This window comes from Oncorhynchus kisutch, linkage group LG28 (assembly GCF_002021735.2).
Source record: "Oncorhynchus kisutch isolate 150728-3 linkage group LG28, Okis_V2, whole genome shotgun sequence".
Taxonomy (NCBI): Eukaryota; Metazoa; Chordata; class Actinopteri; order Salmoniformes; family Salmonidae; genus Oncorhynchus; species Oncorhynchus kisutch.
Window position 1 is genome coordinate 31,429,292 of NC_034201.2, and position 25,144 is coordinate 31,454,435.

Here is a 25,144-nt window from a genome sequence, read left to right on the forward strand (position 1 = left end):
CAGTATAAATAGCTGTGATTCACGAAGGGAGAAAGAGAATAAGAAAGAGAGACTGAAAGAGAGGAGAAGGAAGATATATCACACAAGGTAATTTCACATCTTCTCAATTATGATTGTTAACAATGCAACAGGGAGGAATGGGAAGGAAAATTAGGACGACATTGAAAAATACATTAATAGATTTATTGGACTCACCTGGTTAATTTAAGGATGAATAATAACAGAAAACAGGGTGCTTACATGTACGTAGTTATCACACTACTCCATTCACTATAAATGTACCTTTGCTCTTCTTCATTTTGTGAAGAAATCTTTTACATTTATATTTCCTACCGGGATTAATTACATTTGTCAAATTATTTTCACAATGAGAAAAACATGTACAATTTGAATGCAAAGCTATATATATGAACATTAAAGTATTTTGCATTTCACCTGTCAGATTGGCCTTGCAAAAGCAGTTCTGAGAGAGATCCTGATATCTGGGTTTCCCCCTCCTTTGGTTTGAAGACAATGTGGCGGGCCCTCATGTATCAGCTGGCTCTGATTCCTCTCGTCCAGGCTCAAAATGACTACTGCAGAACACACCGTACATTCAGGGAGCCAGGTCAGTGGAGCTGCAGCCCAAATTCCACTTCCTCCCTACCTGTCTCACACCTTTCCTTTCCTGTTCACCTTCCACTTTCTCACCTTACCTTCTTGACCACGTTTGTCAGTTGGGGCCACCCAACAGTTTGTGGAGTCTTTGTTTTTTTGAGTGAGGTCCATATGTGGGCAATGGGAAATAGATAAAGGCCAGATGTGATGTCATGCATCTTTGCAGTATATGAACGGGTTAGATGTGTGTCATGGTAAACATGTTTGCGTGGTTTAAAGGCAATAAAATGTGGTCATACACACTCATGAGGTACTGAGCAGACAAATGTACTGTAGAAATGTTAAATATTGCACTCAAATGCCCCTTTGGAAATGCTTGCCTTTCTTGTAGTAAACAGAGTGCCTATAGCTACTGTAGGAGTTAAGTGGACAGAACAGTAGTGGACAGTCTACTGTGGTAATGTGTGACCTGGTGTCCCCTCAGTCAACACTGACATTAATGTCTGCTGTGGTAATATGTGGCCTGGTGTCCCCTCAGTCAACACTGACATTAATGTCTGCTGTGGTAATATGTGGCCTGGTGTCCCCAGAGCCAACACTGACATTAACGTCTACTGTGGTAATGTGTGATCTGTTGTCCCCTCAGCCAACACTGACATTAACGTCTACTGTGGCACAAATCGCATGGAGCTCCATATCTTGCTATGTCCCGTCTACTTTGGTGGATACAATGAAACACTGATGTCCCTCAACGCTCAGTACTTCAAGGGAGAGTGCCGGGGGACACCCGATTGGACGGTCGACCCGCCTATTCTGAAATACAACTTCTCCATCACAGAGGAGGCGGTGTCCGCCTGCAACAACAAAATAAAGGTAATTCTAGTTTGTTTGAGTAGTTATATTTCTATGGTATCATACTGACCGTGGAGGAGACATTTGGTGGTTGACACTAGAAGATGTTGCTTCAACTCTGGGTAGATGGATTTGACCTTGAACCTAGTAACATGTGACTCTCTCTCTCTGACACAGATCACTCAGGAGGTGGGTTCTGGGCTCTTTGCGGATTTCTCCAGCGTTCAGTTTGTCAACATCTCGGGCATGATCAACTCTCTGGACCCCAGTGCGGGAACGATCACCTACCGCCAGGAAATGATTTACAAATTCTCCTGCCGCTATCCACTCCAGTACTTGGTCAACAACACTGAGATGACCGTGTGAGTAACCCAGGCCACCTTTTCTCTTAGGTTCACTTCATCTGAACTAAGTCAATTCAGGGAAGGACTTCCTCAATAGTAAAACCCTCAATGGGAAGTTATCAAATGGAGGCAGATTCATGCCAAAACAAATAGAAATAACAAGATTGCAATAACATTGATATTGGAGTATTGTTTTATGTGAACTGGGACTGAACCAAGTATAAGTAAAAACAACCTCAAACCTGACCATACCAGTGACGTGGTGTTTGCAAGTAGCTGGTTATGGCGGGTGGACTAATGCTTTTGAGTTTTGTATTATAGGTTAAATCATACGTTGTATCATATGGTGACCTGGATGGTGATACGCTGCAGTTTTTCTCACAACAATTGATAGTAGCTAACAGGCAGACATTTTTTTTTTTACAAACAGGTCTGGGGTGAGCCTAGCAGTCAAAGACAGCAATGGGAGTTTCATCAGTACCCTGAGTATGATGCTCTACTCGGTAAGAATGTGTTTCTATGATCCATTTTCTATGACAGAGGAGAAGAAAGTGAGGTGTAATCACTAATTGTAGATAATATTTCGTGTACACATGGAAAAAACTGTGTTAGCAGTTTCCAAATTGATCTGGGTGCAATAACACACAAAATGTTTGTATTATTTTTTACATTCTGATTTCCTCCAGTATTTCTGGTATGAATGTTCATAATTTAATTAAACTATATTGAGAGGACCAATGTGCTTGTGAATGCTTGAATGATCCCAAATGACAGTCTTCACCGACTTGTTCCGATTGGCTCCAAGGACAGGTTCTACACAACCCAGCTCAAGGTCCCTGAGGTAGGCTTGACGTTGAAGACACGCATCTTTGTGGAGGTCAAGGCCACCAATCTCACTGGAAGGTACGGGTATAGTAAATCTGGATTGAAGAAAACATGGAGTTTTAAGCAATAAGGCACAAGAGGCCATGCTATGTGGTGAATACAGTTAAAGGGTGTTGTTCGGGCCAATGCGGAGCGGCTAAGGCATCTCGTTCAATCAGTGGCCGGAACTATCTGTTTCATGAAAGTGAAAAAAAATACTGGTAGTTATTTACTGACTGTAGTAGACTATATTGTGATGGAGTATGTCATTTCCTATCAAACCTCATTATCAACGTTTTAAAGAAACTATGTCAATGGTCCCATTTAGAATATTGCCAAATATTTCACATGAAAGAAAATACATTTTCGCCAACAATTATTTTCTTCTCCATCATTTCTAGGTTCAACGTGTTGTTGGACCGATGCTATGCCACAACCAGTCCTTATCCCGTCAACAGCACTTATTATGACCTCTTTGTTGGGTAAGTGATACAACCCAGATGAAACTGTGCGAGCTTACTCCTTTGGGACACGTTGTCAGTCACACAAAGCTTTACTTTTAGGGAATAATTAGATTACTAAGATATTCAGACATCCTATAGGACAAAACATGTACATACAGTAGATGGGGAAAAGACTAGAAACTCAGTTGCAGCTACATTCTAGCTATTGATTAATATCATGTTATCAAGATCACCTAGTTTTTTCCTTGACATAACTTAGTGCCTTGCCTCGCTCAGGTGTAACCGGGATGGCCAGACGGTGATGGGGGTGAATGGGCAACAGCAGGAAGCTCGTTTCTCGTTTGAGGCCTTCCGCTTCGTCCAGCACAAGAACAGGACGTTGTCCACTTTCTACCTGCACTGCTCTACCAGACTCTGTGAGAGGTCCGTCTGCACCTCCCTGCAACAGGTCAGTCACTTCTCCTGTGCGGATGTTGTAGCCACATTCCAGCCTATCTGCAAAGTAGTTGTGATGCACCAATTAACCAACAATTGAATGCCACGTCATTGCAGTCGGGCATTAGATTGCATGATCAAATGTGGTTACTGCCACTTTAAACACCTATCCTGGCATTGTGATATTTGGGGCACAGGGCCGTGCACAGACCTTTTGGGGGGCAGGTGCTTAAACAAAACAAGAGCACACCAAACATTACATATTTTTCGCAACCACGGTCACAGACTCATTGAGCAATTATGACTTTGATTATTTAGTTACATAAAAATAAATGGCCACATCTTCATGGCTAATTAAATGACACATACAGTGGGGCAAAAAAGTATTTAGTCAGCCACCAATTGTGCAAGTTCTCCCACTTAAAAAGATGAGAGGCCAGTAATTTTCATCATAGGTACACTTCAACTATGACAGACAAAATGAGAAGAAAATAAATCCAGAAAATCACATTGTAGGATTTTGAATGAATTTTTTTGCAAATTATGGTGGACAATAAGTATTTGGTCAATAACAAAAGTTTATCTCAATACTTTGTTATATACCCTTTGTTGGCAATGACAGAGGTCAAACGTTTTCTGTAAGTCTTCACAAGGTTTCCACACACTGTTGCTGGTATTTTGGCCCATTCCTCCATGCAGATCTCCTCTAGAGCAGTGATGTTTTGGGGCTGTTGCTGGGCAACACGGACTTTCAACTCCCTCCAAAGATTTTCTATGGGGTTGAGATCTGGAGACTGGCTAGGCCACTCCAGGACCTTGAAATGCTTCTTACGAAGCCACTCCTTCGTTGCCCGGGCGGTGTGTTTGGGATCATTGTCATGCTGAAAGACCCAGCCACGTTTCATCTTCAATGCCCTTGCTGATGGTAGGCTTTGTTACTTTGGTCCCAGCTCTCTGCAGGTCATTCACTAGGTTCCCCCGTGTGGTTCTGGGATTTTTGCTCACCGTTCTTGTGATCATTTTGACCCCACGGGGTGAGATCTTGCGTGGAGCCCCAGATCGAGGGAGATTATCAGTGGTCTTGTATGTCTTCCATTACCTAATAATTGCTCCCACAGTTGATTTCTTCAAACCAAGCTGCTTACCTATTGCAGATTCAGTCTTCCCAGCCTGGTGCAGGTCTACAATTTTGTTTCTGGTGTCCTTTGACAGCTCTTTGGTCTTGGCCATAGTGGAGTTTGGAGTGTGACTGTTTGAGGTTGTGGACAGGTGTCTTTTATACTGATAACAAGTTCAAACAGGTGCCATTAATACAGGTAATGAGTGGAGGACAGTGGAGCCTCTTAAAGCAGAAGTTACAGGTCTGTGAGAGACAGAAATCTTGCTTGTTTGTAGGTGACCAAATACTTATTTTCCACCATAATTTGCCAATAAATTCATAAAAAATCCTACAATGTGATTTTCTGGATTTTTTTTCCTCATTTTGTCTGTCATAGTTTAAGTGTTCCTATGATGAAAATTACAGGCCTCTCTCATCTTTTTAAGTGGGAGAACTTGCACAATTGGTGGCTGACTAAATACTTTTTTGCCCCACTGTATTTAACGCAAATTTAAAGACAACTTGCTGGCATTGGGTTCAGAACAACAATGACAAAAACTACAATTAAAAGTTGCATTGTGATCTGATTGTGATCAGATCTTATAAGTGTAAACAGACAAGATTAGGTCAAGATCAGGATGACGGATGCATGTTAGGGGCAAGTATAAACCGGACTTAGATGTGCATAACTTCATACCAATGAATGGGGCCACCACAAGACAAACAATGGAGCAACATACAGTAAATGATGCTAGCAATGACCTATGACCTTGTGTAAGAAAGCTATTCCAACCACGCCTTCTCTCCTCAGAACTGCACGGACATCAGCTCAAGGAGGAAGCGGGAGGTCCAGGACACGTCTGTGACCGACACAGCCACAGTCAGCTCCGGCCCCATCCGCACCCAAGTGGACAACGGTGAGCAACAACCACTGACCGTTCATGACCATCATTCACATCAGCATTCATCTGTGCTTCAGCATTCAATGATCCATCAGCAAGAATGACTCAAATATATTGAAGGCACAGTAACACTTTTACTGATCACATTACTTACTGCACGTTCATATACCAGTAATGCCATTTTGGTTGAGGGGGTTTTCATGTTATGAACGCATCATTTCCTTTTATTTCTTATGCAGGTGATACTGTCGGAATTGTATCTGAAGGTATGCATCTACTTTTCATCACAACTATTGATATAGCTACAGTACCAGTCAAAAGTTTGGACGCACCTACCTATTCCAGGGTTTTTCTATATTTGGACTATTTCCTACATTTTAGAATAATCGTGAAGACATCAAAATTATGCAATAACACATATGGAATCACGTAGCAACCAAAAAACACCCACTCATTCAAGGGTTTTTCTTTATTTGTGAAATTTTCTACATTGAGATTCTTCAAAGTAGCCACCCTTTGCCTTGATGACAACTTTGCCCTCTTGGCATTCTCTCAAACAGCTTCATGAAATAGTCACCTGGAATGCATTTCAATTAAGAGGTGTGCCTTGTTAATTTGTGGAATTTCTTTCCTTCTTAATGCGTTTGAGCCAATCAGTTGTGTTGTGACAAGGTAGGGGTGGTATACAGAAGATAGGGCTAAGTCCATATTATGGCAAGAACAGCTCAAATAAGCAAAGAGAAGCGACAGTCCATGCGGAACATTTCAAGTTTCTTCAAGTGCAGTCGCAAAAACCATCAAGCGCTTTGATGAAACTGGCTCTCATGAGGACCGCCACAGGAAAGAAAGAAATTGCAGCCCAAAAATGCTTCACAGAGTTCAAGTAAGATACACATCTCAACATCAGCTGTTTAGAAGAGACTGCGTGAATCAGGCCTTCATGGTCAAATTGCTGTAAAGAAACCACTACTAAATGACACCAATAATAAGACTTGCTTAGGCCAAGAAACATGAGCATTGGACATTAGATCGGCAGAAATTTGTCCTTTGGTCTGATGAGTCCAAATTTGAGATTTTTGGTTCCAACCGCTATGTCTTTGTGAGACGCAGAATAGGGGAAACAGATGATCTCCCCATTGGTGGTTCCCACCGTGAAGCATGGAGGTGGTGTGGTGACACTGTCAGAGTACTCTATATTTGAATTTCAAAGGATATAATAATACAAAAGTTGTCTAGAAACAATCTTTGTGAAGTATTTTCTCTGAACCCATGTCCTCTTTGCAGTTTCCGAGCAGTTGGGTGGAAAACACAGATCCTTGCAAGGTGTTGCCATAGCAGCAGGGATTGTTGGCGCGCTCTGTATCTCCATGGTAGCCTTCATTGCGTACTGGATCATTGTGCCAAGGACCATTGGGGCCACAGAGAAGAAAATGCTCTTCACTACAAAAGAGTGACAGTTTAGGGGAAGGCTTTGCCCTGTTACTCTTAAGGTGGTTTCCTCTATGTCCTAGTTCTTATGATCACTGACTTAAGTAGGTGGGTCAGTGACAGTGCAATAACTTAATGAATATATCTGTAACCTGCACATATAGCACTGCATGTTTAAATAGTTTATTTCCATTTTAAAGGCATGTAAAGTCTGGTATTAAGGGCTATCTTCTTTGTCTGGGGGTAAGGTCAAGTATAAATGGATGCTATTCCATATTATCATAATCCAAAATGTCAAATCAAACATGACTACCGACTTTGGTGTATTAGTTTCAAGGGCTTCTTCGATGCTGTCCATCAAATCATATTTAAATGCACATTTTCTATAACCTGTCTCTGTCAATTTCCCAGTCTTTACAAATACTGGTGTATAAAACCACTCGATAAAGTTTTTAAAAGTAAAATATAATAAATGGCCTGTTTTTCCATGGTGTTTCATAATCTGTCCTGCTGCCCTTGAAGTTCTCTAGCCTCAGACTACCAGACAATTACACATTCAAACAGGCCGTTCTGGAATTTAAACTCAATGAATTGGAGCGAAACCATTACCTGATTACAGAATGGACCCTAGCCCAAAGTTACAATGGTACCGTTGAATGTGTATTTGTAGACACTTTATTTTTTTAAAGACATGGATGAGGGAATAAATACACGCCACTGTTCATCCATCCATCATTTCAGTAAAAAAAAAAAAAAAAAAAAAAAAGTTGGCATCTCCCTTCCCGTTTATTCCCCCCCACAAACCATCCGAAGTGACGCAAAGAGCAGAAATCATCCCACTGGGTACAAACGTCAATTCAACGTCTATTCCACATTGGTTCAACATCATTCCATTGAAATTAAGTGGAAACGTTGATTTACCCAGTGAAACTCCTCTGCTAGAGGTTCAAGCAGCTTGAAACATGGACAATATCTGCTTATTTTTCAGGCAGTGCAACACAGTCGAGCAGTCCTCAAATTCATACTGGCATCCATACACAAACACCAGGGTAGTGTTCAGTAGGGCACATCGTAACAAAACATTATGCAACAGAATACGATCATGTGCCATTTCACTCCATTGCAACAATGTTTTCCCACTATTGCCCATGACAGCCCCTTGGTGATTGAAGTTTACTGAACTATCTGTATTGAGTACAATTTATAGACTGCACAGAAGTATTGCATATCAAAAGATAACTGTCATTCAATGTAACATGTTTTTTCCCCCCTCATCCTAAGTCATTTATGAATTTTCAGAAAGAACAATGCTAATTAGAACATGGAGAGAGGGTTCTGAAAAACAAAATATGGATTTTACACATGAACAGTGGATGGTTGTCAATGTCAATCATATTTTGATGATATTTCCCTCATGGTGTATGGAATACACACCACGATTGTTTTGCATTTTCTCAGCAACAATACAAGGCATTAAGCGAGGAATTCAATATTCAAAAGACAACTGAAACACCATTCCATTTGCCAAGAGGTGTATACATTAGCTTGTTCAATCCCAACGAGATCTTTCTCAAACAGACAGAAAACACATTAAAAGTGAATGAAAGCAAGATTTTCCCAAAGAAAACACAGATCTGAGGATAACCGTGCTTGAGAGGAGAAGTCACAACCTTTTTTGATTACAGAATATGACAAAAGCTGAATTTTGCAGGGGAGGAAACATTGAGTCCTGTTATTATTGGTCCTTCCAAAACAAAACATTTTGTATCAGGTATTTGTTCTGTTCTATGCAGGGAGATTATAAGGTTGTTTGCATGAAGGAAAGTATGCCTAAACCTTAAGGGTAGAATAGAAACTTGAGGTCTTGGGTTCAGTTCATTCACTGGTTATTCCAGACTTCATAAGTGCTCCTTGCTCACCATGTCAGTGAGAGGAGAGATGTATAAAGATCAACAAGGGGCATAAAGATCAACAGAAATTGAGAAAGGATGGGGGGGGGAAATTAAGGTGTCTGAGCTGATCCAGTGTCTTTCTGGTTTTCAACATATGGGTGGAAAAACAAACCCCCCCCTAAAAAAAAAAAAACTGGAACAATTAAACATTGTCAATAAATACAATTAAATCTTCTCAGTTCCAGCTGTTATAACTCATCCCCTACATGCTTTTCGGACTGGTCTTTCTCTGTTGATTCTGAAAATGGAGAGGAATACAATATTATACTCTAGTATATAACAGTACAACATATTACTTTGAAAAGGTTTTATACCATCATAGTTGCGCCACCTTGAATGGAATGGCAAATTCTATTCCTTTCCATTAGATTCCCACTTGTGTAGCGAGAAATTGTAAGACACCTGGGTGCCAATTTGCACATGCAAAAGGATAGTTGCTTTGGCAGACGTACCTGTACTTGCAGTTTCATCTTTAGGCTGCGATTGGCTGGACGAATCTGTGTTCTGTCCAGTGGGCTCTTTGGTGGGCGGTTCCTCTCCTGGCTGCACCACCTTAGTGGCTTCTGTCAAATGAAAACAAATCCCACCAATGAAAAGATGGGTCTGATCGGTGATTACATTTTTGTCAAAAAGGGATCTTTGACAAGTTATTGCACACGTGATGACATGATTTCCTGTTTCAAAGCATTTTGCTAAGGTGTGGTCTGTTGAACATGACCCTCCCTATGTATAAAGCCATAACAGAAATGTGTTAAGTTTTCCCCACTCTCTCTGACCTTTGTCTTTATTCTCCTCCTTGGGATGTATGACTTTCTCCTCTGTTTTGCTGCTGTTGGCCTTGCTGCTGCTCTCCGAGACGGTGCTGTTGGCCTTGCTGCTGCTCTCCGAGACGGTGCTGTTGGCCTTGCTGCTGCTCTCCGAGACGGTGCTGTTGGCCTTGGCCTTGGCCCTGGGCTTGGCAAACTTGGCCTTGTTCAGCAGGTAGTGGACCTCGCGGTCCAGCAGAGACAGCTTGGACTCTATGTCTTTGGACAGCAGCACGGGCCGCTCTGTGGGAGAACGCTTCTCCTGCTCGGCCACCGTGTCATTCTTCCACGTCTGTAGAAGAGGGGGAGGTGTTGGGGGGTAAACATGAACAAATAATAATAATAAAAAACGTTGTTTCTTTGTTCCACATTGATGACAAACGAGGGACAATAACCATGTGAACCACATCTCATATTTGAGTAATTTTGAATTCTTGAGGTAATGGTCCATCAAAACAAAATATTGGCAAAGGTATCAATGAGTAAAACAAATAGAAGTTTATGAATCACACATACAATGGTCTCGTTGATCACTCTGTCTAACGTCTTCAGCTCCACTTCGGTGAAGATTTGGTCGTCCTCTGGTGTTAGTTTGACGCTCCTTGAGGAAAAAAACATGTAAAATGGATGCATTGAAGCTAAGCAGAGTTGGTTCTGGTCGCTCCCTGGATGGGAAACTCGATGCTGCTGGAAATGGCGTAAGAGTTCCAGTGGGGGGGTTCTAAGGAGATCCCAATGCCCTAGGGCCGTGAAAGGGACGGGTGCCATCTTTAGGATGGGATGTTAAAACGGTGTCCCGATTCTTTGGGGTCACTAAAGATCCAATGGCACTTATCGTAAGAGTAGGGGTGTTAACCCTAGTGTACTGGGTAAATTCCCAATCTGGCCCTCATACCATCATGGCCACACAATCTACAACTTCCAATTGGCTCATTCATCCCCTCCCCTTGTAACTCCCCCCCCCCCCCAGGTCGTTTCTGGAAAAGAGAATGTGTTCCCAGTCAACTTAACCATTAGTAGAGAAAATGCTAAACAGATTTTACCAGTTAAGGTTAGGATTGGGGAAGCTGATCCTAGAGCTGTCGGGACCCACCTGAGGAAGAAGCTGGAGTGGTTGAGCATGCTCTCCAGGGCGGCCAGGTGGTCGGGCCACTTCCTGCGCTCCTCCACACGGAAGAACATGGCCTTGCACAGTTTCCTGAGCTCCTGCAGCTTTTCCCGCAGCTCCTTGGTGACTGCAGAGTAGCCATCCTCATCCATCCAGGCCGACGCCTCGCTCAGCTTGGTCGTGATGGTCTCCTTCTCCTCCTCTGACACCACCGCCTGGTACTCCTCCTGGTACATCTTGTCCTTAGGAGGAAGGAGAGGAAAAGGGTGGGGGGGGGGGGGGATTAGACAGCTGCAAGAAGTGGGTTATATACACACACCTATGGGGGGGGGGGGGCATACTGGTGTTGTGCTGTTCTAACCTGGGTCTCAAAAATGAATGCCTCAAGGCTGTTCAGGGTCTTCTCCCTCTCCTGCTTCTCCAGGTCTCTATCAGTCAGGTCTTGGAGCCTGTCAGGTCAAGAGAAAATCAAAAGCATTATTGCAGCCAATTTGGAGGTTGGAGGTTGCTGGGGCTCGAACCTGGATCTATGAGTCTGTCAAACAACTTAACCATTACACCAAGAAATCCAAAACCTCTGGCGAAGTTGCTAGGTTTTGAACCAAGTCAGGATGCTACATGAATATCATTATAGATTTTAAAAAATCTACGTTTAACTTCCCCACCCTGCACATTTGAAGCCTCCAAAAATGTCAGAAGGAAAGATAGCGCAACATACTTCTTGTTTGAGGAGGCGATAGCTTCCAAGCTAGGGTTAAGGATGTCGTTCACTTGGAGCTCCACTGAGACATCTTCAGAGAACTTAGTTCTCTTCTGAGGCTTGGCTTTCTTCGCCGCCGCTGCGTCCTTCTCCTCCTTCCCAGCCGCCTTCTCCTCCTCCGCCGCCTCCTTCTCCTCCGCCGCCGCCTCCTTCTCCTCCTCCGCCGCCTCCTTCGCCTCCTTCTCCTCCTCCTTCGCCTCCTCCTCCGCCACTCCATTTTTTCCTCCCTCCTTTTCAGAGAAAGATGATTCATTTCCATAATGGTAATGACACTTAGTTATTTAATGTCCAATTCAAACGGAGAACGAGGTAAAACTCATTCATGTGAGGTGTATGCTTTACTGACAACATCCTGTAACCAAATGCTTCATACAAAACGTTACGTTTCGAAATGTTCATTAAACACGAAAGCACTGAATACACCCCAGGGCTGAGCGTCCCGGTGTTCATGTGGACTCCAACTGAGCCAAGTGCTTACCTGAGGGTCAGCCTTGCTGTCCAATGCCTCTCCCTTAGTCTTCTCTTGGGTTGGGACCTCCTCCTCCTGTTTCTCCCCAGGCTCCTGCTTCTCTTCCTGGGGAGCAGCCTCCTCCTTGCTCTGCTCCTTCCCAGACTCTGAAGGAACCTCCTCCTCATCCTGGGCACAGAAGCAATAGGGGAGAGGCAGGGAGTGTTAGACAGCAATGAACTAGTGTGAAGGAGAGGAACTCTGGAGCATGTTACATTAGGATGGGGACTGAGGAGAGGATTACCTGAACTGGTTCCGTCACATTTGCATTGGGCTCTGAGGATCCCCCTCCAAACAGGCTGGAAATGGTATTTCCTAGTTCTGACAAATCAAAAGAGCCAGAATTCAGACATGGAAGAGACTATGACTGACTAATGGGGGGAAATCAGATGTCAATTGATTACATAAAACCCACTTGTCAGAGTTGATTCCTCATCCTTCTCCTCTACAATAGTCTCAAAGACAGACTCCACCTAAAAAAATAAAAAAAATATTAAAGCAATAGATCACCAAAATAAAATTATTTACATGTATTTTGTATTTTGCAACCATCTTTAAAAAAGGTTACATGACTGAAATTCTGTATCTGAGATTTTATTGTACTTCCAGAGAGGAGCTCCATAAGCATCAGAGGGGTGCACTGACCATAGAGATCACATCATTCACATTCTATAAGTAATTCTATGGTACTGACCCGGTCCAGGAGGAGCATGCCACTCTCATCCATGTTGAAGTGGGCCTTGATGCCCTTGGACTCAGCATCCATGTGCTTCTGGAAGCTGCTGCTCACCCCAGACAGCTGCACTGTGGTCAGGTTGAGAGAGCCAAACACACTGGTGGAGGAAAGGAAGAGAAAAAAATTGAGGTGGACATGTAAAAAATCAGATGCAACACAAGGTTGTGTTATGGCTGTTTATTTGATTTCTGTTACAATTCAAAGCTGTATTTGTCCCCTTAGCCCTAATAGAATTGGCCTATAGCCAATGGCAAACTAATGCTGTTACAGTATAGTATATCCTTAATTTCCCAGAATTTTCCTTGGGAGAGGTGCTGCAGTGTTGTGACTGACATCACCCTGATCCAATCATGCGCAACCAGAGAAAATCAACGACACCTGCGCTCTGTGCTTTCTCTGTCTGACCCTCCATCACAGAAGGCACTGAGGGAGGCTTAAACAATGGATTTTCGGACAGATTCATGCTACATTTGGATCGGTTTGTGCTCCTGTGGACCAATGCACTTGTATCTTAACATTTAAACCCGATTCTGACACGCGTCGGTGAATCGTTACCTCTACTGTTTTGCCGTGTTGTTTCACAGAGAGTGGGCTAAGTCTATGTGCCAGTTTCCTGGACACAGATTAAACCAAGTCCTGGGAAAATAAAACCATACTCAATGGAGAACCTATTTAAATCCAGGGCTAGGCTTAATCTGTGTCCAGGAAAACAGCCCTAAGTTCCTACCAATTAAACCCATCTTTATTGGAGAGGTGCTCACCTGAGGTCATTTTGGCCCAAGAAGCTGAGGTCTCCATAGTTGATGTCAAAGGCAAAGTCATCAGTGTAGCGGTTGAAGGTGATGACCTTGCGCTGGGGGTAGGGGGCCATCCTCTGGAACAGGATACGCTTGTTGTGTTTCAGGCTCCTGGAGCCATCCTCATCCTCCGTCTCCCTGGTGAACTCCACCTGGAGAATGAGAGCGATGAATGAAAAGATGAGCACTGTATGATAGAGTTGTGGTGCTAAGCTTTTCCATTCATTTTGGGTGGAGGTGTATAGCTGAACTTCCATAACTGATGGCGTGGGATGTGGACCCATCTTAACCATTTTTTTACTTTTACGCCCCAATTTTGCAATATCCAAGTGGTAGTTACTGTCTTGTCCCATCGCTGCAACTCCCGTATGCACTCGGGAGAGGCGAAGGTCGAGAACCGTGCGTCTTCCGAAACACGACCCCGCCAAGCCGCACTGCTTCTTGACACAATGCATGCTTAACCTGAAAGCCAGCAACAATGGGTTGGAGGAAACGGCGTACAGCTGGCGACCAAAGTCTGAATGCGCCCGGCCGCCACAAGGAGTCGCCGCTAGAGCGCGATGGGACAAGGACATCCCAACCGGCCAAACCCTCCCCTATCCCGGACGGGGCTGGGCCAAATTGTGTGTTGCCTCATGGGTCTCCGTCACATACAACGCAGCCTGGTATCAAACCAGGATTTGTAGTGACACAGCTAGCACAGTGATGCAGTGCCTTAGACCGCTGTGCCACTCGAGAGGATTGACAAGACAACTTTTGGGGTTTCGTCTCCTCTAAAAGGAATGGATGGATGGTAATGGAATTATTTTAAAAAGGGATGGGGTTCAATGTTAAAGAATGAGCTGTGTTACCTGGATGGGGAAAACAGCTGCCTCCCTGACCAGGAAGGGTTTAACTTTAAAGGCCTTGCTGAGGGCAGCGGCCTGGTACACAGCACCCATAGCTGCAGCCTCGTCTGCATTGATGTTCTTTCCCAGCTCCTCTCTACACACACACACACACAAACACACACAGTGGTCAATGTCATGCAGATATCTTGTTTATTCAAAGTGATAGTTCACTCCAAAAACAAGGTTGGCCAGAGACATTATCATACCTCAAAAGCAGTACAATTCTGTGGATGTAAGGCATATCAAGCGTACGTGAACTAATCTTCAGTCTAATAAATCCATGTAATATAGCCTACACCACAATAATTCCATTATTTATTTTAGACATGTCTAAAGAAACATGAAGAAAAAGTAGTCTATTTCAGAAGAAAATAGAATACTCTGAGTTGTCCTTATGTGGCCATGCCAAATGGCTGTGCGCTACATTAGTTCATTTAGCAGACAAGATTTGCTTATAATGCCGTGGCATTATTTTATAGCATGAAGAATACAATTGAACAAAGCTTAATACAATTTGATTTGAGGGAGTGCTTATGTGGCTATTCTGTGTTGAGCGGTTAACAAAGAAATAGGTACTCCTACATGCTTAATTTAGAGTAACTTTAGTTGTTTTACAAACATTGGGCTGCATGTTTAGATTTTTAATACATTGTGAGGCTGCATGAGATTCTAATGATGATTACGGCCGATCGGAAGCCCTCTCACTCACATGGCTCTGTCACTTGATCAGGTTTTTCCTCACAGGCTACAAATTAAAAGTCGTGGCCAAAAGTTGAGTGACACAAATATTAACTTCCAAAGTTTGCCGTTTCAGTGTCTTTAGATATTTTTGTCAGATGTTGTTACTATGGAATACTGAAGTATAATTACAAGCATTTCATAAGGGTCAAAGGCTTTTGACAATTACATGAAGTTGATGCAAAGAAGTCAATATTTGCAGTGTTGACCCTTCTTTTTCAGGACCTCTGCAATCCGCCATGGCATGCTGTCAATTAACTTCTGGGCCACATCCTGACTGATGTCAGCCCATTCTTGCATAATCAATGCTTGGAGTGTGTCAGAATTTGTGGGTTCTTGATTTTACACCTCTTGAGGATTGACCACAAGTTCTCAATGGGGTTAAGGTCTGGGGAGTTTCCTGGCCATGGACCCAAAATATCGATGTTTTGTTCCCCGAGCCACTTAGTTATCACTTTTGCCTTATGGCAAGGTGCTCCATCATGCTGAAAAGGCATTGTTCATCACCAAACTGTTCCTGTATGGTTGGGAGAAGTTGCTCTCGGAGGATGTGTTGGTACCATGCTTTACTCATGGCTGTGTTCTTAGGCAAAATTGTGAGTGAGCCCACTCCCTTGGCTGAGAAGCAACCCCACACATGAATGGTCTCAGGATGCTTTACTGTTGGCATGACACAGGACTGATGGTAGCACTCACCTTGTCTTCTCTGGACAAGCTTTTTTCCGGATCCCCCAAACAATCGGACAGGGGATTCATCTGAGAAAATGACTTTACCCCAGTCCTCAGCAGTCCAATCCCTGTACCTTTTGCAGAATATCAGTCTGTCCCTGATGTTTTTCCTGGAGAGAAGTGGCTTCTTTGATGCCCTTCTTGACAATAGGCCATCCTCAAAGTCTTTGCCTCACTGTGCGTGCAGATGCACTCACACCTGCCTGCTGCCATTCCTGAGCAAGCTCTGTACTGGTGGTGCCCCGATCCCGCAGCTGAATCAACTTTAGGAGACGGTCCTGGCACTTGCTGGACTTTTTTGGGCGCCCTGAAGCCTTCACAACAATTGAAACGCTCTCCTTGAAGTGCTTGATTATCTGATAAATGGTTGATTTATGCAATCTTACTGGCAGCTATATCCTTGCCTGTGAAGCCCTTTTTGTGCAAAGCAATGATGACGGCACGTGTTTCCTTGCAGGTAACCATGGTTGGCAGAGGAAGAACAATGATTCCAAGCTCCACCCTCCTTTTGAGTTCAAATAACAGACTGGAAGCTTCAAGCAGCATAACAGAGTGATCTCCAGCCTTGTCCTCGTCAACTCATACCTGTGTTAACGAGAGAATCACTGACATGTCAGCTGGTCCTTTTGTGGCAGGGCTGAAATGCAGTAGAAATGTTTTTTGGGGGGGATTCAGTTCATTTGCATGGCAAAGAGGGACTTTGCAATTAATCTGATCACTCTTCATAACATTCTGGAGTATATGCAAATTGCCATCATACAAACTGAGGCAGCAGACTTTGTGAAAATTGATATTGGTGTCATTCAAAACCTTTGGCCATGACTATACTATCCTCCATAGTACAAAAGTCAACCTATTCTATTCTGCGTGAGAAATAAATATTCCAAACATAGTCTTGGACAGTTGTGGGATGTGATAAGAGTAATACAACCACTAGCATCTAAAACCCTTTTTTATGCAATGTGGCTGACGCAACGGATCAGAACATTGAGCTTAAAATGTGGATAAACTATTAGGCCATTTCTTCACATAATAAGCGCAGCAATGCACACATGGTAGTAGGCTATAAGCAGGAATGTTCCATTACTGGAACACACCATTACCAAAAGTGACCGCAAATGCAATTATGCAAGTAATGCTTTTATTGTAAAGGTGCATTTTTATGGTGAAAATGATCTTCCCCAAACTTGAAACTTATGCGATGCTTATATATGCCAGTTAGGCTCTACACCCCTTGCAAAGCAGATTGTGCTTAATTTTAAGAAGTTATTTGGCCACTTTAGTTGTGATACAAACTGTATTAAAACATATAGGCCTATGGGCTAGGCTCTATGAGGTGTGTGACTATTGATGGACTCTGGATAGGGTTAATTATCAGGTATCCTATTGAAATATTGAGGGTCTAGAGGGTCAACACTAGAAGTTGGTTATTTTTTCCTCTGCATTGTTGGGGCCTGTAAGTAAGTATGTGACAAATAACATTTTATTTTATGTACAGTAATGCGGTGGAAGGCTTGCTTACACCAGTCCAGTCATGTCATAATATATTATGTGCTAGCCATAAGACTAAGAGTAGTATGTATTTACATTGCTTGAACATTACTCTTCTTAGTCCTATGGCTAATGATATACATTGAGAGTATTCGAACAGGGTATTGCCTTTGTAATTGTCTCCTCTATCCCTAACTCCATGCAAATGGCCATTTGTCTCTCCTGATCTATTTTGATGCTTCCTTGACCCAGAATAAATTACATATGGATGGTCAGATATGGTTTTTGACACGCTCACTACAGTTGTCCTCAGGCTTACAAGCTGCGAGTGACCCACCTGTACCCGCTCAAGCAGCACAGCATTTTGGTCTCGGTTGGGCAGGACGTGCAAGGAGTTAACCCCCTTGTAAGAACATTTGTAGGATGTATTTAATACAGACTATCAAAAATAGAGTGTGTTAGTTCTCTTGGTTATTTGTGAACTGTTATTAAAACCTAGCTGTTTCCCAGGCGAAGGTATGGAATCTGGACAAGCGAGACAGCAGGAATCCTCTGTGTACCAGAATATTCCCAGCTATTCCTGGGAACAAGCCACCAGAGGTGTCCTGCCTCACTGTACACGAGAACCTCAACTTTATGGCCATTGGTAAGCGGCATTTCTGCGCTACCTGGGGCGGCAGGGTAGCCTAGTGGTTAGCGCATTGGACTAGTAACCGGAAGGTTGCAAGTTCAAATCGACGAGCTGACAAGGTACAAATCTGTCGTTCTACCCCTGAACAGGCAGTTAACCCACTGTTCCTAGGCCGTCATTGAAAATAAGAATTTGTTCTTAACTGACTTGCCTAGTTAAATGAAGGTAATTTAAAAAAAAATCTGTATGGTGGATGCAATTAAACTTGGAATGTGTTGAGAGCAGGGAAAACTATCACGTGGCAGCACTGATAAGGGGAGAGAGCTGTGGATTAGTGACACATTCCCAGTCGGTCAGAAGTTTACATACACTCAATTAGTATTTAAATTGTTTAACTTGGGCCAAAGATTTTGGGTAGCCTTCCACAAGCTTCCCACAAAAAGCTTGGTGAATTTTGGCCCATTCCTCCTTACAGAGCTGGTGTAACTGAGTCAGGATTGTAGGCCTCCTTACTCGTACATGCCTTTTCAGTTCTGCCCACAAATTGGCCACTCCAATACCTTGACTTTGTTATCCTTAAGCCATTTTGCCACAACTTTGGAAGTATGCTTGGGGTTATTGTCCATTTGGAAGACCCATTTGCGACCAAGCTTTAACTTCCTGAGTGATGTCTTATGTTGCTTCAATACATCCACATAATTTCCCCTTTCACATGATGCCATCTATTTTGTGAAGTCCACCAGTCGCTCCTGCAGCAAAGCACCCCCACAACATGATGCTGCCACCCACGTGCTTCACGGTTGGGATGGTGTTCTTCGGCTTGCAAGCCTCGCAACCCCCCTTTTTCCTTCAAACATAACGATGGTCATTATGGCCAAACAGTTCTATTTTTGTTTCATCAGACCAGAGGACATTTCTCCAAAAAGTACGATCTTTGTCCCCATGTGCAGTTGCAAACCGTATTCTGGCTTTTTTATGGCGTTTTGGAGCAGTGGTTTCTTCCTTGCTGAGCGGCCTTTCAGGTTATGTCGATACAGGACTCGTTTTAGTGTCGATATAGATACTTTTGTACCGGTTTCCTCCAGCATCTTCACAAGGTCCTTCTGCTGTTGTTCTGGGATTGATTTGCACTTTTCGCACCAAAGTACGTTCATCTCGAGGGGACAGAACGCGTCTCCTTCCTGAGCGGGATGACGGCTGAGTGGTCCCATGGTGTTTATACTTGTGTACTATTGTTTGTATTTATGAACATGGTACCTTCAGGCATTTGGAAGTAGCTCCCAAGGATGAACCAGACTTGTGGAGGTCTACAATTTATTTTCTGAGGTCTTGGCTGATTTTTATTTTATTTTCCCATGATGTCAAGCAAAGGCACTGAGTTTGAAGGTAGGCCTTGAAATACATCCACAGGTACTCCTCCAATTGAGTCAAATGCCAATTAGCCTATCAGAAGCTTCTAAAGCCATGACACAATTTTCTGGAATTTTCCAAGCTGTTTAAAGGCACAGTCAACTTAGTGTATGTAAACTTCTGACACACTGGAATTGTGATAGTGAATTATAAGTGAAATAATCTGCCTGTAAACAATTGTTGGAAAAATTACTTGTGTCATGCACAAAGTAGATGTCCTAAACAACTTGCCAAAACTAGAGTTTGTTTACAAGAAATTTGTGGAGTGGTTGAAAAACTATAGTTTTAATGACTAACCTAAGTGTATGTAAACTTCCGACTTCAACTGTATACCATCACTATTGTAACCCATCAGACTTTTCATATACTAAATAATATATCACATTTGTTTTGATTTAGAATGGACCATTATGCACCTGCATCGAAATAGGGGCAGCGGGGAAAAAAATACATGTCATATATGCACATACAGTTGAAGTAGGAAGTTTACATAAACTAGTTTTAATGACTAACCTAAGTGTTTCAACCACTCCACAAATTTCTTGTTAACAAACTATAGTTTTGGAAAGTCGGTTAGGACATCTACTTTGTGCATGAGTACCAGGTAGTTAGCAAGTTTGGTAGGCTACTAATAACCAGCAGCAGCATCAGAGCTTGGAGAAGCCTAATTACCGTGACTAAACAGTCATGTGGAATTTAACTGCCCGTGTGGTGGTAATACGGTCACCGCAACAGCACTAGACATACTTACTTCCCAACGGATTTGAGCAGCACCTCCTGCACCTTAGGCACTCGGGTGGAGCCGCCCACCAGGATCACCTGTTCAATCTCGTCCTGTTAGAAGACAATGTTGGAAGATATACAAACAGTATTTGCAAATAACAAACATTAACATAACACGTGTTTGTTCAATCTATAAATCCCTGAAGGCTTGTCATGCTGAAACATGTCAGAGTTTAACATATTGTTCCATTGAACATTCCACCACATGAAATAGGAATTTCATATCAAACCGAAAAAGTGCAACTTTTTAGTCACACAAACATCAACTATCCTACTTCAGTTTTTGATTCTAAGGGCTCCAGACTAACATTTCTCCCTGGCGGCACTTTTTTAGTTCGTGGCACCAGCCCATGATTGAGGAACAAAAAAAACAAAAACAAAAAAACAGCTTCACACAATAAAATACACTTGAGTCATCTTATGAAGTCAATATAAAATTCATTCACAATGCCTTAAGTCTACTAGACTACTGAGATATACAAATAAGTTGTTATAGCTAACATGTCCAAGCATGGAAAGCATGATTCTAAATACATTGATATGCAACCTTATCCAGCCCCCCACACCTCTGAATCAGAGGGGTTGGATTAAATGCAGAAGATACATTTCAGTTGTACAACTGACCAGGTATCCCCCTTTCCTGTGATTGTCATGAATTTTAGGTAGACTTGACTATTTTACTCTCAAAATAGGGTGCCAGAATTTTTTTGTTCAATAGAGATTAATTGTCCTTCCTTTTTATGTGCATCAATATTATAATTAGGCCTCATTCAATGAAACTAAAAACACAACTAGATCTAACTAAATATAACACCTACTGCTAGTAGCCACGTATTCATATAACAGTAAATGTAATGTCCTGAAAAGGACTAGTGCACTCGCGGTAGCTGATGCGCAATTTCGCAGGCTCCATATTTCAAAGCCATATGAGATATTGTTATTGTAAAACCGTGTGCTTTGAGCTCAATAGTGATTGTTAAGAAATAAATTATTATACAGAAAGCAGAGACCCTCCTCTCTTTAATATGGACAACAAGTTGCTTCCAAAGTTGTTTCACGGAGGGGCACACGAGGGGGAAGAGAAAGTTTGAGATGCTTGCACCTTACAGCAGCCGGCCTCAGCGAAACAGGCAGGCACAGCGGCAGCACAGCCACTTCTATTACAGAAAGCATGAGGATAAAACCCTTTACTGTTGAACAAATTCATGGTTTTATCTGCCCCCAAAAATAAGATGTTTTGATTGAGGTGACCATGTGCAGATCACACCAGTGTAACCAAGAATTATTTAACTGGCACAGCCAAGTCAAAGGGTTACAGTCTGGAGCCCTGGACCCTGGTATGCAATTGTGATTAGATAATGCATTCTCTTAAAATCCTAAGGAGCGTAGCCATTCCACAGACCCAGGGGATTGGGAAACTACAATGATCTTTTTGATACTGCCAATTTTCCTGTGTCTTTTTGTGGGTCAAATGATGCTTTTGGTCTACGTCATTGTTTATGCATAAAAGACAGTTTCCCCCCAAGAGGTAGATATAGTGATTGATCAATAAGATCAAATGTTCATTAGGGCACACGATGGGAATTAAAAAAACATTTTGCAACAGGAGTCCCTTCCTGTTTCAGTCCATTTTTTCCCATTTAGTTAATAATGAATAAACACAAACTATGGTGACTCACCAGGGACATCTCTGCAGAGCTAAGGGCCTCCTGTACGGGTCCAGGCACTCTCTCAAACAGGTCAGCACACAGGGCCTCAAACTCCACACGGGTCACTTTGGCCTTGAAGTCCATTTCATCTAGAAGCCCCTCCACCTGAACATCATACAGCAAGAGTGAGAACATTTAGTTTACAATATAGCGCTATGGTGACAATGAAACTGACAGAGCAGCATGTCCCTTCACCTGTGCCATGAATTCGGCGTTGGCGCTCAGCACCGTCTTGAGTCTCTGGGCCTCCTTGAGGAGCTTGGCCATGGCGCGGTGGTTCTCCCTCACGTCCTTCTTGGTCTTCTTCTGCTCGTTGAACAGCTTGGCTAGGTGGTCCCGCAGCCGCAGATCCATCTCAAAGCCCCCCAGAGAGCGGTCAAACCTGGCCAGAGATGGAGAACATCTGCTAGGTTAGGAATATTTGGGAAATGTGCTTGTCATAGCTCCACCATAATTTAAAACACAACAACTATTACTTCATATTGATCAGAGTAGAGGTTAAGGTGTGTGCTTTCCCCAACATCCTGTGTGTGTGTGTGTGTGTGTGTATACAGGCCCTTTCGTCTCACCCTACTCCTCGGATCTGGAGCTGTGGCTGGGTGCCAGAATCTTTGGTCTTGACTGTCTGGTATGTGACGATGGTTGCCGTCGTGCTGCCTGAACCCATGTCATAGAACATCATGTTCTGTAGAGGGAGACAACAAGCATGACTATAAGACTAGGGTTACACAAAGCAACTTTAATGCAATTACAGGTTACAGGTTGAAAGCGACATCTTAAGCAACTTTGCTTACACATGAAGCAACTTATGAAGCTCAAAAAGTTACCAGTTGGTTCTGAATATAACAACCTAGTTCAATATAATAAAAAATCCAAATGTAAAAGCAGCCTAGATAGTGCACCTGAGCTGTGCTGTTGATGTCTTTCCTCCTGAAGACACCGTAGTTGAGCGCCACCGCCGTGTTGTCGTTGATGAGCTGAAGAACCTTAACACCTGCCATCTGTGCGGCCTGCAGGACCGCCCTACGCTCTGCCTGATTGAAAAAGGCTGGGACGGTGATCACTGCATCTTTGATGGGCTGCTCTGTAAGCGAGAGTAAAATACATTGTCAGGCGGGGCTTCAAAATAATTATACAACACATAAAATGTTGAATGAGAAAAACTTTTCCCCATACTACTAGTGAACATACAAACCTGCAAAGTCCTGAGCCAGTCCACGTGAATAGTTCAAAACCATGCCCAGGAGCTCCTCTGGAGAGTACTGCATTATTCTGTAGGAAAACAGAGAGTGGGTATTAGAACCAAGCAATCTATTCCACAACTACAGCATAAGACATACTGGATCAATAACATTGCCACAGGCTGTGTAATGTGTCATTTAGGCAGTATGCAAAGGAACGTCATACACTAATAACTGATAAGTGTTCGGGTAAGCATTTAGCCCCTCATCACCAATGGCTCATAGACTTGAGTATTATTTGTACTATTCAAAAGTACTTTAACAATGAATCACTTGGCTCAATCTGCTGCTAAAACGAAAGAAAAAGGGAACCAATGATAGGAAATCAGATAAGACTTACTCCGAGTTTCTAAAGACAACTGTGCCCCGACTCGCATCTTTCACCAGTTGGTGCTCGGAGAAACGTTTCTGGTAGAACGCCACCTGTGGGTTGTCGTGCTTCTTGCCTAGGAGGCTCTGAAGATACCTATAGACAAATTTGGGGTTCTTCACAGACTGCGGATGAAAGAGAAATCCAAATCAAAGTCAGTGTAGATATGAATGAATTAACTGTATTGATCCCCAGAGGGGAATACAGAGTACTAACTGTATGATAGACATTTTAAAATGTTTGACCTGGTAGGTTCCTATGACAAAGGGCCAGTGGTGAAATGTACTTAATAAAACAGTAGTTTTAAGTAGTTAAACTACTTAAGTAGTTTTTTGGGTTATATGTACTTTATTATTAAATTTTTACTACTATATTTTTGCCAACTTTTACTTTACTACATTCTTAAAAAAATAAAATGTACTTTTATTCCAAACTCTAAACCCATAAGTACTTGTTACATTTTGAATGCTTAGCAGGACAGGAAAATGGTCCGATTCACGCACTTATCAAGAGAAGAGCTCTCGTCATCCCTACTGCCTCTGATCAGGCGGCCTCACTACACACACACGCTACCTTTGTAAATGATGTCTGAGTGTTGGAGAGTAGCCCTGGCTATCCGGAAATAAAAACAAACAAAAAATACCCCCAAAAATGGTGCAGTCTGGTTTGCTTAATATAAGGAATTTGAAACGATTTCTACTTAAGTATATTTTTACAATTACATTAACTTTGATACTTAAGTATATTTAAAACCAAATACTTTTACTCAAGAAGTATTTTACTCAAGTATGACAATTGGGTACTTTTTCCACCACAGCAAAGTGCCTTACCACTCCTAATGCACCGTCTCCAAAAAGTCGCTCATTTTCTTTCAAACACACAGCTATTGGAGTTTTCCTCCTGGACTCCCTGTGCCACACAAAGGAAAAGAGAATCCATTGAAACATGAAGCTTTGAGAATGCATTTGATCATTAACTGACACTTCATTCCCTCTCCCAACTGTTCAGTTACCCAATTTAATTTACCACACTTTTCAGAGGCATGCATGTGTTAAGATGGCACAGACCCATTTAGTTATTTCCAAGTTAGCTATTGTTCCTTACAATGTATGTTATCTTATTAAACGTCAGCATTAATGGATGTTAATAGTTGTGAATACATAAAAAACAAACATGAAATGGAGTAGGGATTTCCATCTAAAAGCACACAGTCAATAATCCATGGTGATATGGTTAGAAATAAAGGCAATACTCACTTGTTTAAAGCAATCTCCATTGGCACGCCAGGTTTTACTATCGCTACTTTCATCCACTCACTGCCTAGGTCAACTGACATGACTGCTACAGAGGCTGTATGGACAAAATAATGGGTATGGTTATTGTATTACCTGTACTTTTGTAATAAAGTGATTACACATTTCAGGTGAGACAATACTAAAGAGGATTAGCTTCAATAGTTTCTCACTGGCTACAGTGGTGTGGTGGCAATGTGAGCAAATA

General features: G+C 42.6%; 2 protein-coding genes across 8 annotated transcripts in view; one reads left to right on the forward strand and one right to left on the reverse strand.

Moving 5' to 3' along the window:
• Positions 1–9,056, forward strand: LOC109873412 (zona pellucida-like domain-containing protein 1). The gene is made up of 11 exons (XM_031807551.1): positions 1–87; positions 443–607; positions 1,244–1,470; positions 1,627–1,811; positions 2,224–2,296; positions 2,599–2,696; positions 3,059–3,139; positions 3,398–3,569; positions 5,467–5,572; positions 5,797–5,823; positions 6,842–9,056. The coding sequence occupies exons 2-11, from the start codon at positions 514–516 to the stop codon at positions 7,009–7,011; spliced, it is 1,233 nt and encodes a 410-aa protein (XP_031663411.1). The 5' UTR covers positions 1–87; positions 443–513; the 3' UTR covers positions 7,012–9,056.
• The window catches only part of LOC109873105 (hypoxia up-regulated protein 1), a 20,934-nt gene continuing 3,427 nt past the window's right edge, over positions 7,638–25,144 (reverse strand). For 5 of the 7 annotated variants that reach the window (XM_020464639.2, XM_020464636.2, XM_020464642.2 and 2 more), the window contains 22 exons: positions 24,901–24,994; positions 24,475–24,553; positions 23,615–23,769; positions 23,229–23,305; positions 22,936–23,117; positions 22,603–22,718; positions 22,229–22,415; positions 22,004–22,138; positions 20,293–20,375; positions 14,504–14,636; positions 13,617–13,804; positions 12,814–12,952; positions 12,535–12,592; positions 12,364–12,440; positions 12,090–12,248; positions 11,570–11,841; positions 11,213–11,300; positions 10,837–11,093; positions 10,260–10,344; positions 9,714–10,035; positions 9,390–9,500; positions 7,638–9,175 (listed from right to left, as the gene is read on the reverse strand). In XM_020464639.2, the coding sequence (XP_020320228.1) occupies positions 9,126–9,175; positions 9,390–9,500; positions 9,714–10,035; positions 10,260–10,344; positions 10,837–11,093; positions 11,213–11,300; positions 11,570–11,841; positions 12,090–12,248; positions 12,364–12,440; positions 12,535–12,592; positions 12,814–12,952; positions 13,617–13,804; positions 14,504–14,636; positions 20,293–20,375; positions 22,004–22,138; positions 22,229–22,415; positions 22,603–22,718; positions 22,936–23,117; positions 23,229–23,305; positions 23,615–23,769; positions 24,475–24,553; positions 24,901–24,994 (3,047 nt within the window). In that variant the 3' untranslated portion in view covers positions 7,638–9,125. The remainder of the gene's footprint in view (positions 9,176–9,389; positions 9,501–9,713; positions 10,036–10,259; positions 10,345–10,836; positions 11,094–11,212; positions 11,301–11,569; positions 11,842–12,089; positions 12,249–12,363; positions 12,441–12,534; positions 12,593–12,813; positions 12,953–13,616; positions 13,805–14,503; positions 14,637–20,292; positions 20,376–22,003; positions 22,139–22,228; positions 22,416–22,602; positions 22,719–22,935; positions 23,118–23,228; positions 23,306–23,614; positions 23,770–24,474; positions 24,554–24,900; positions 24,995–25,144) is intronic. The other 2 variants (XM_020464637.2, XM_020464638.2) reach the window with 2 other exon arrangements.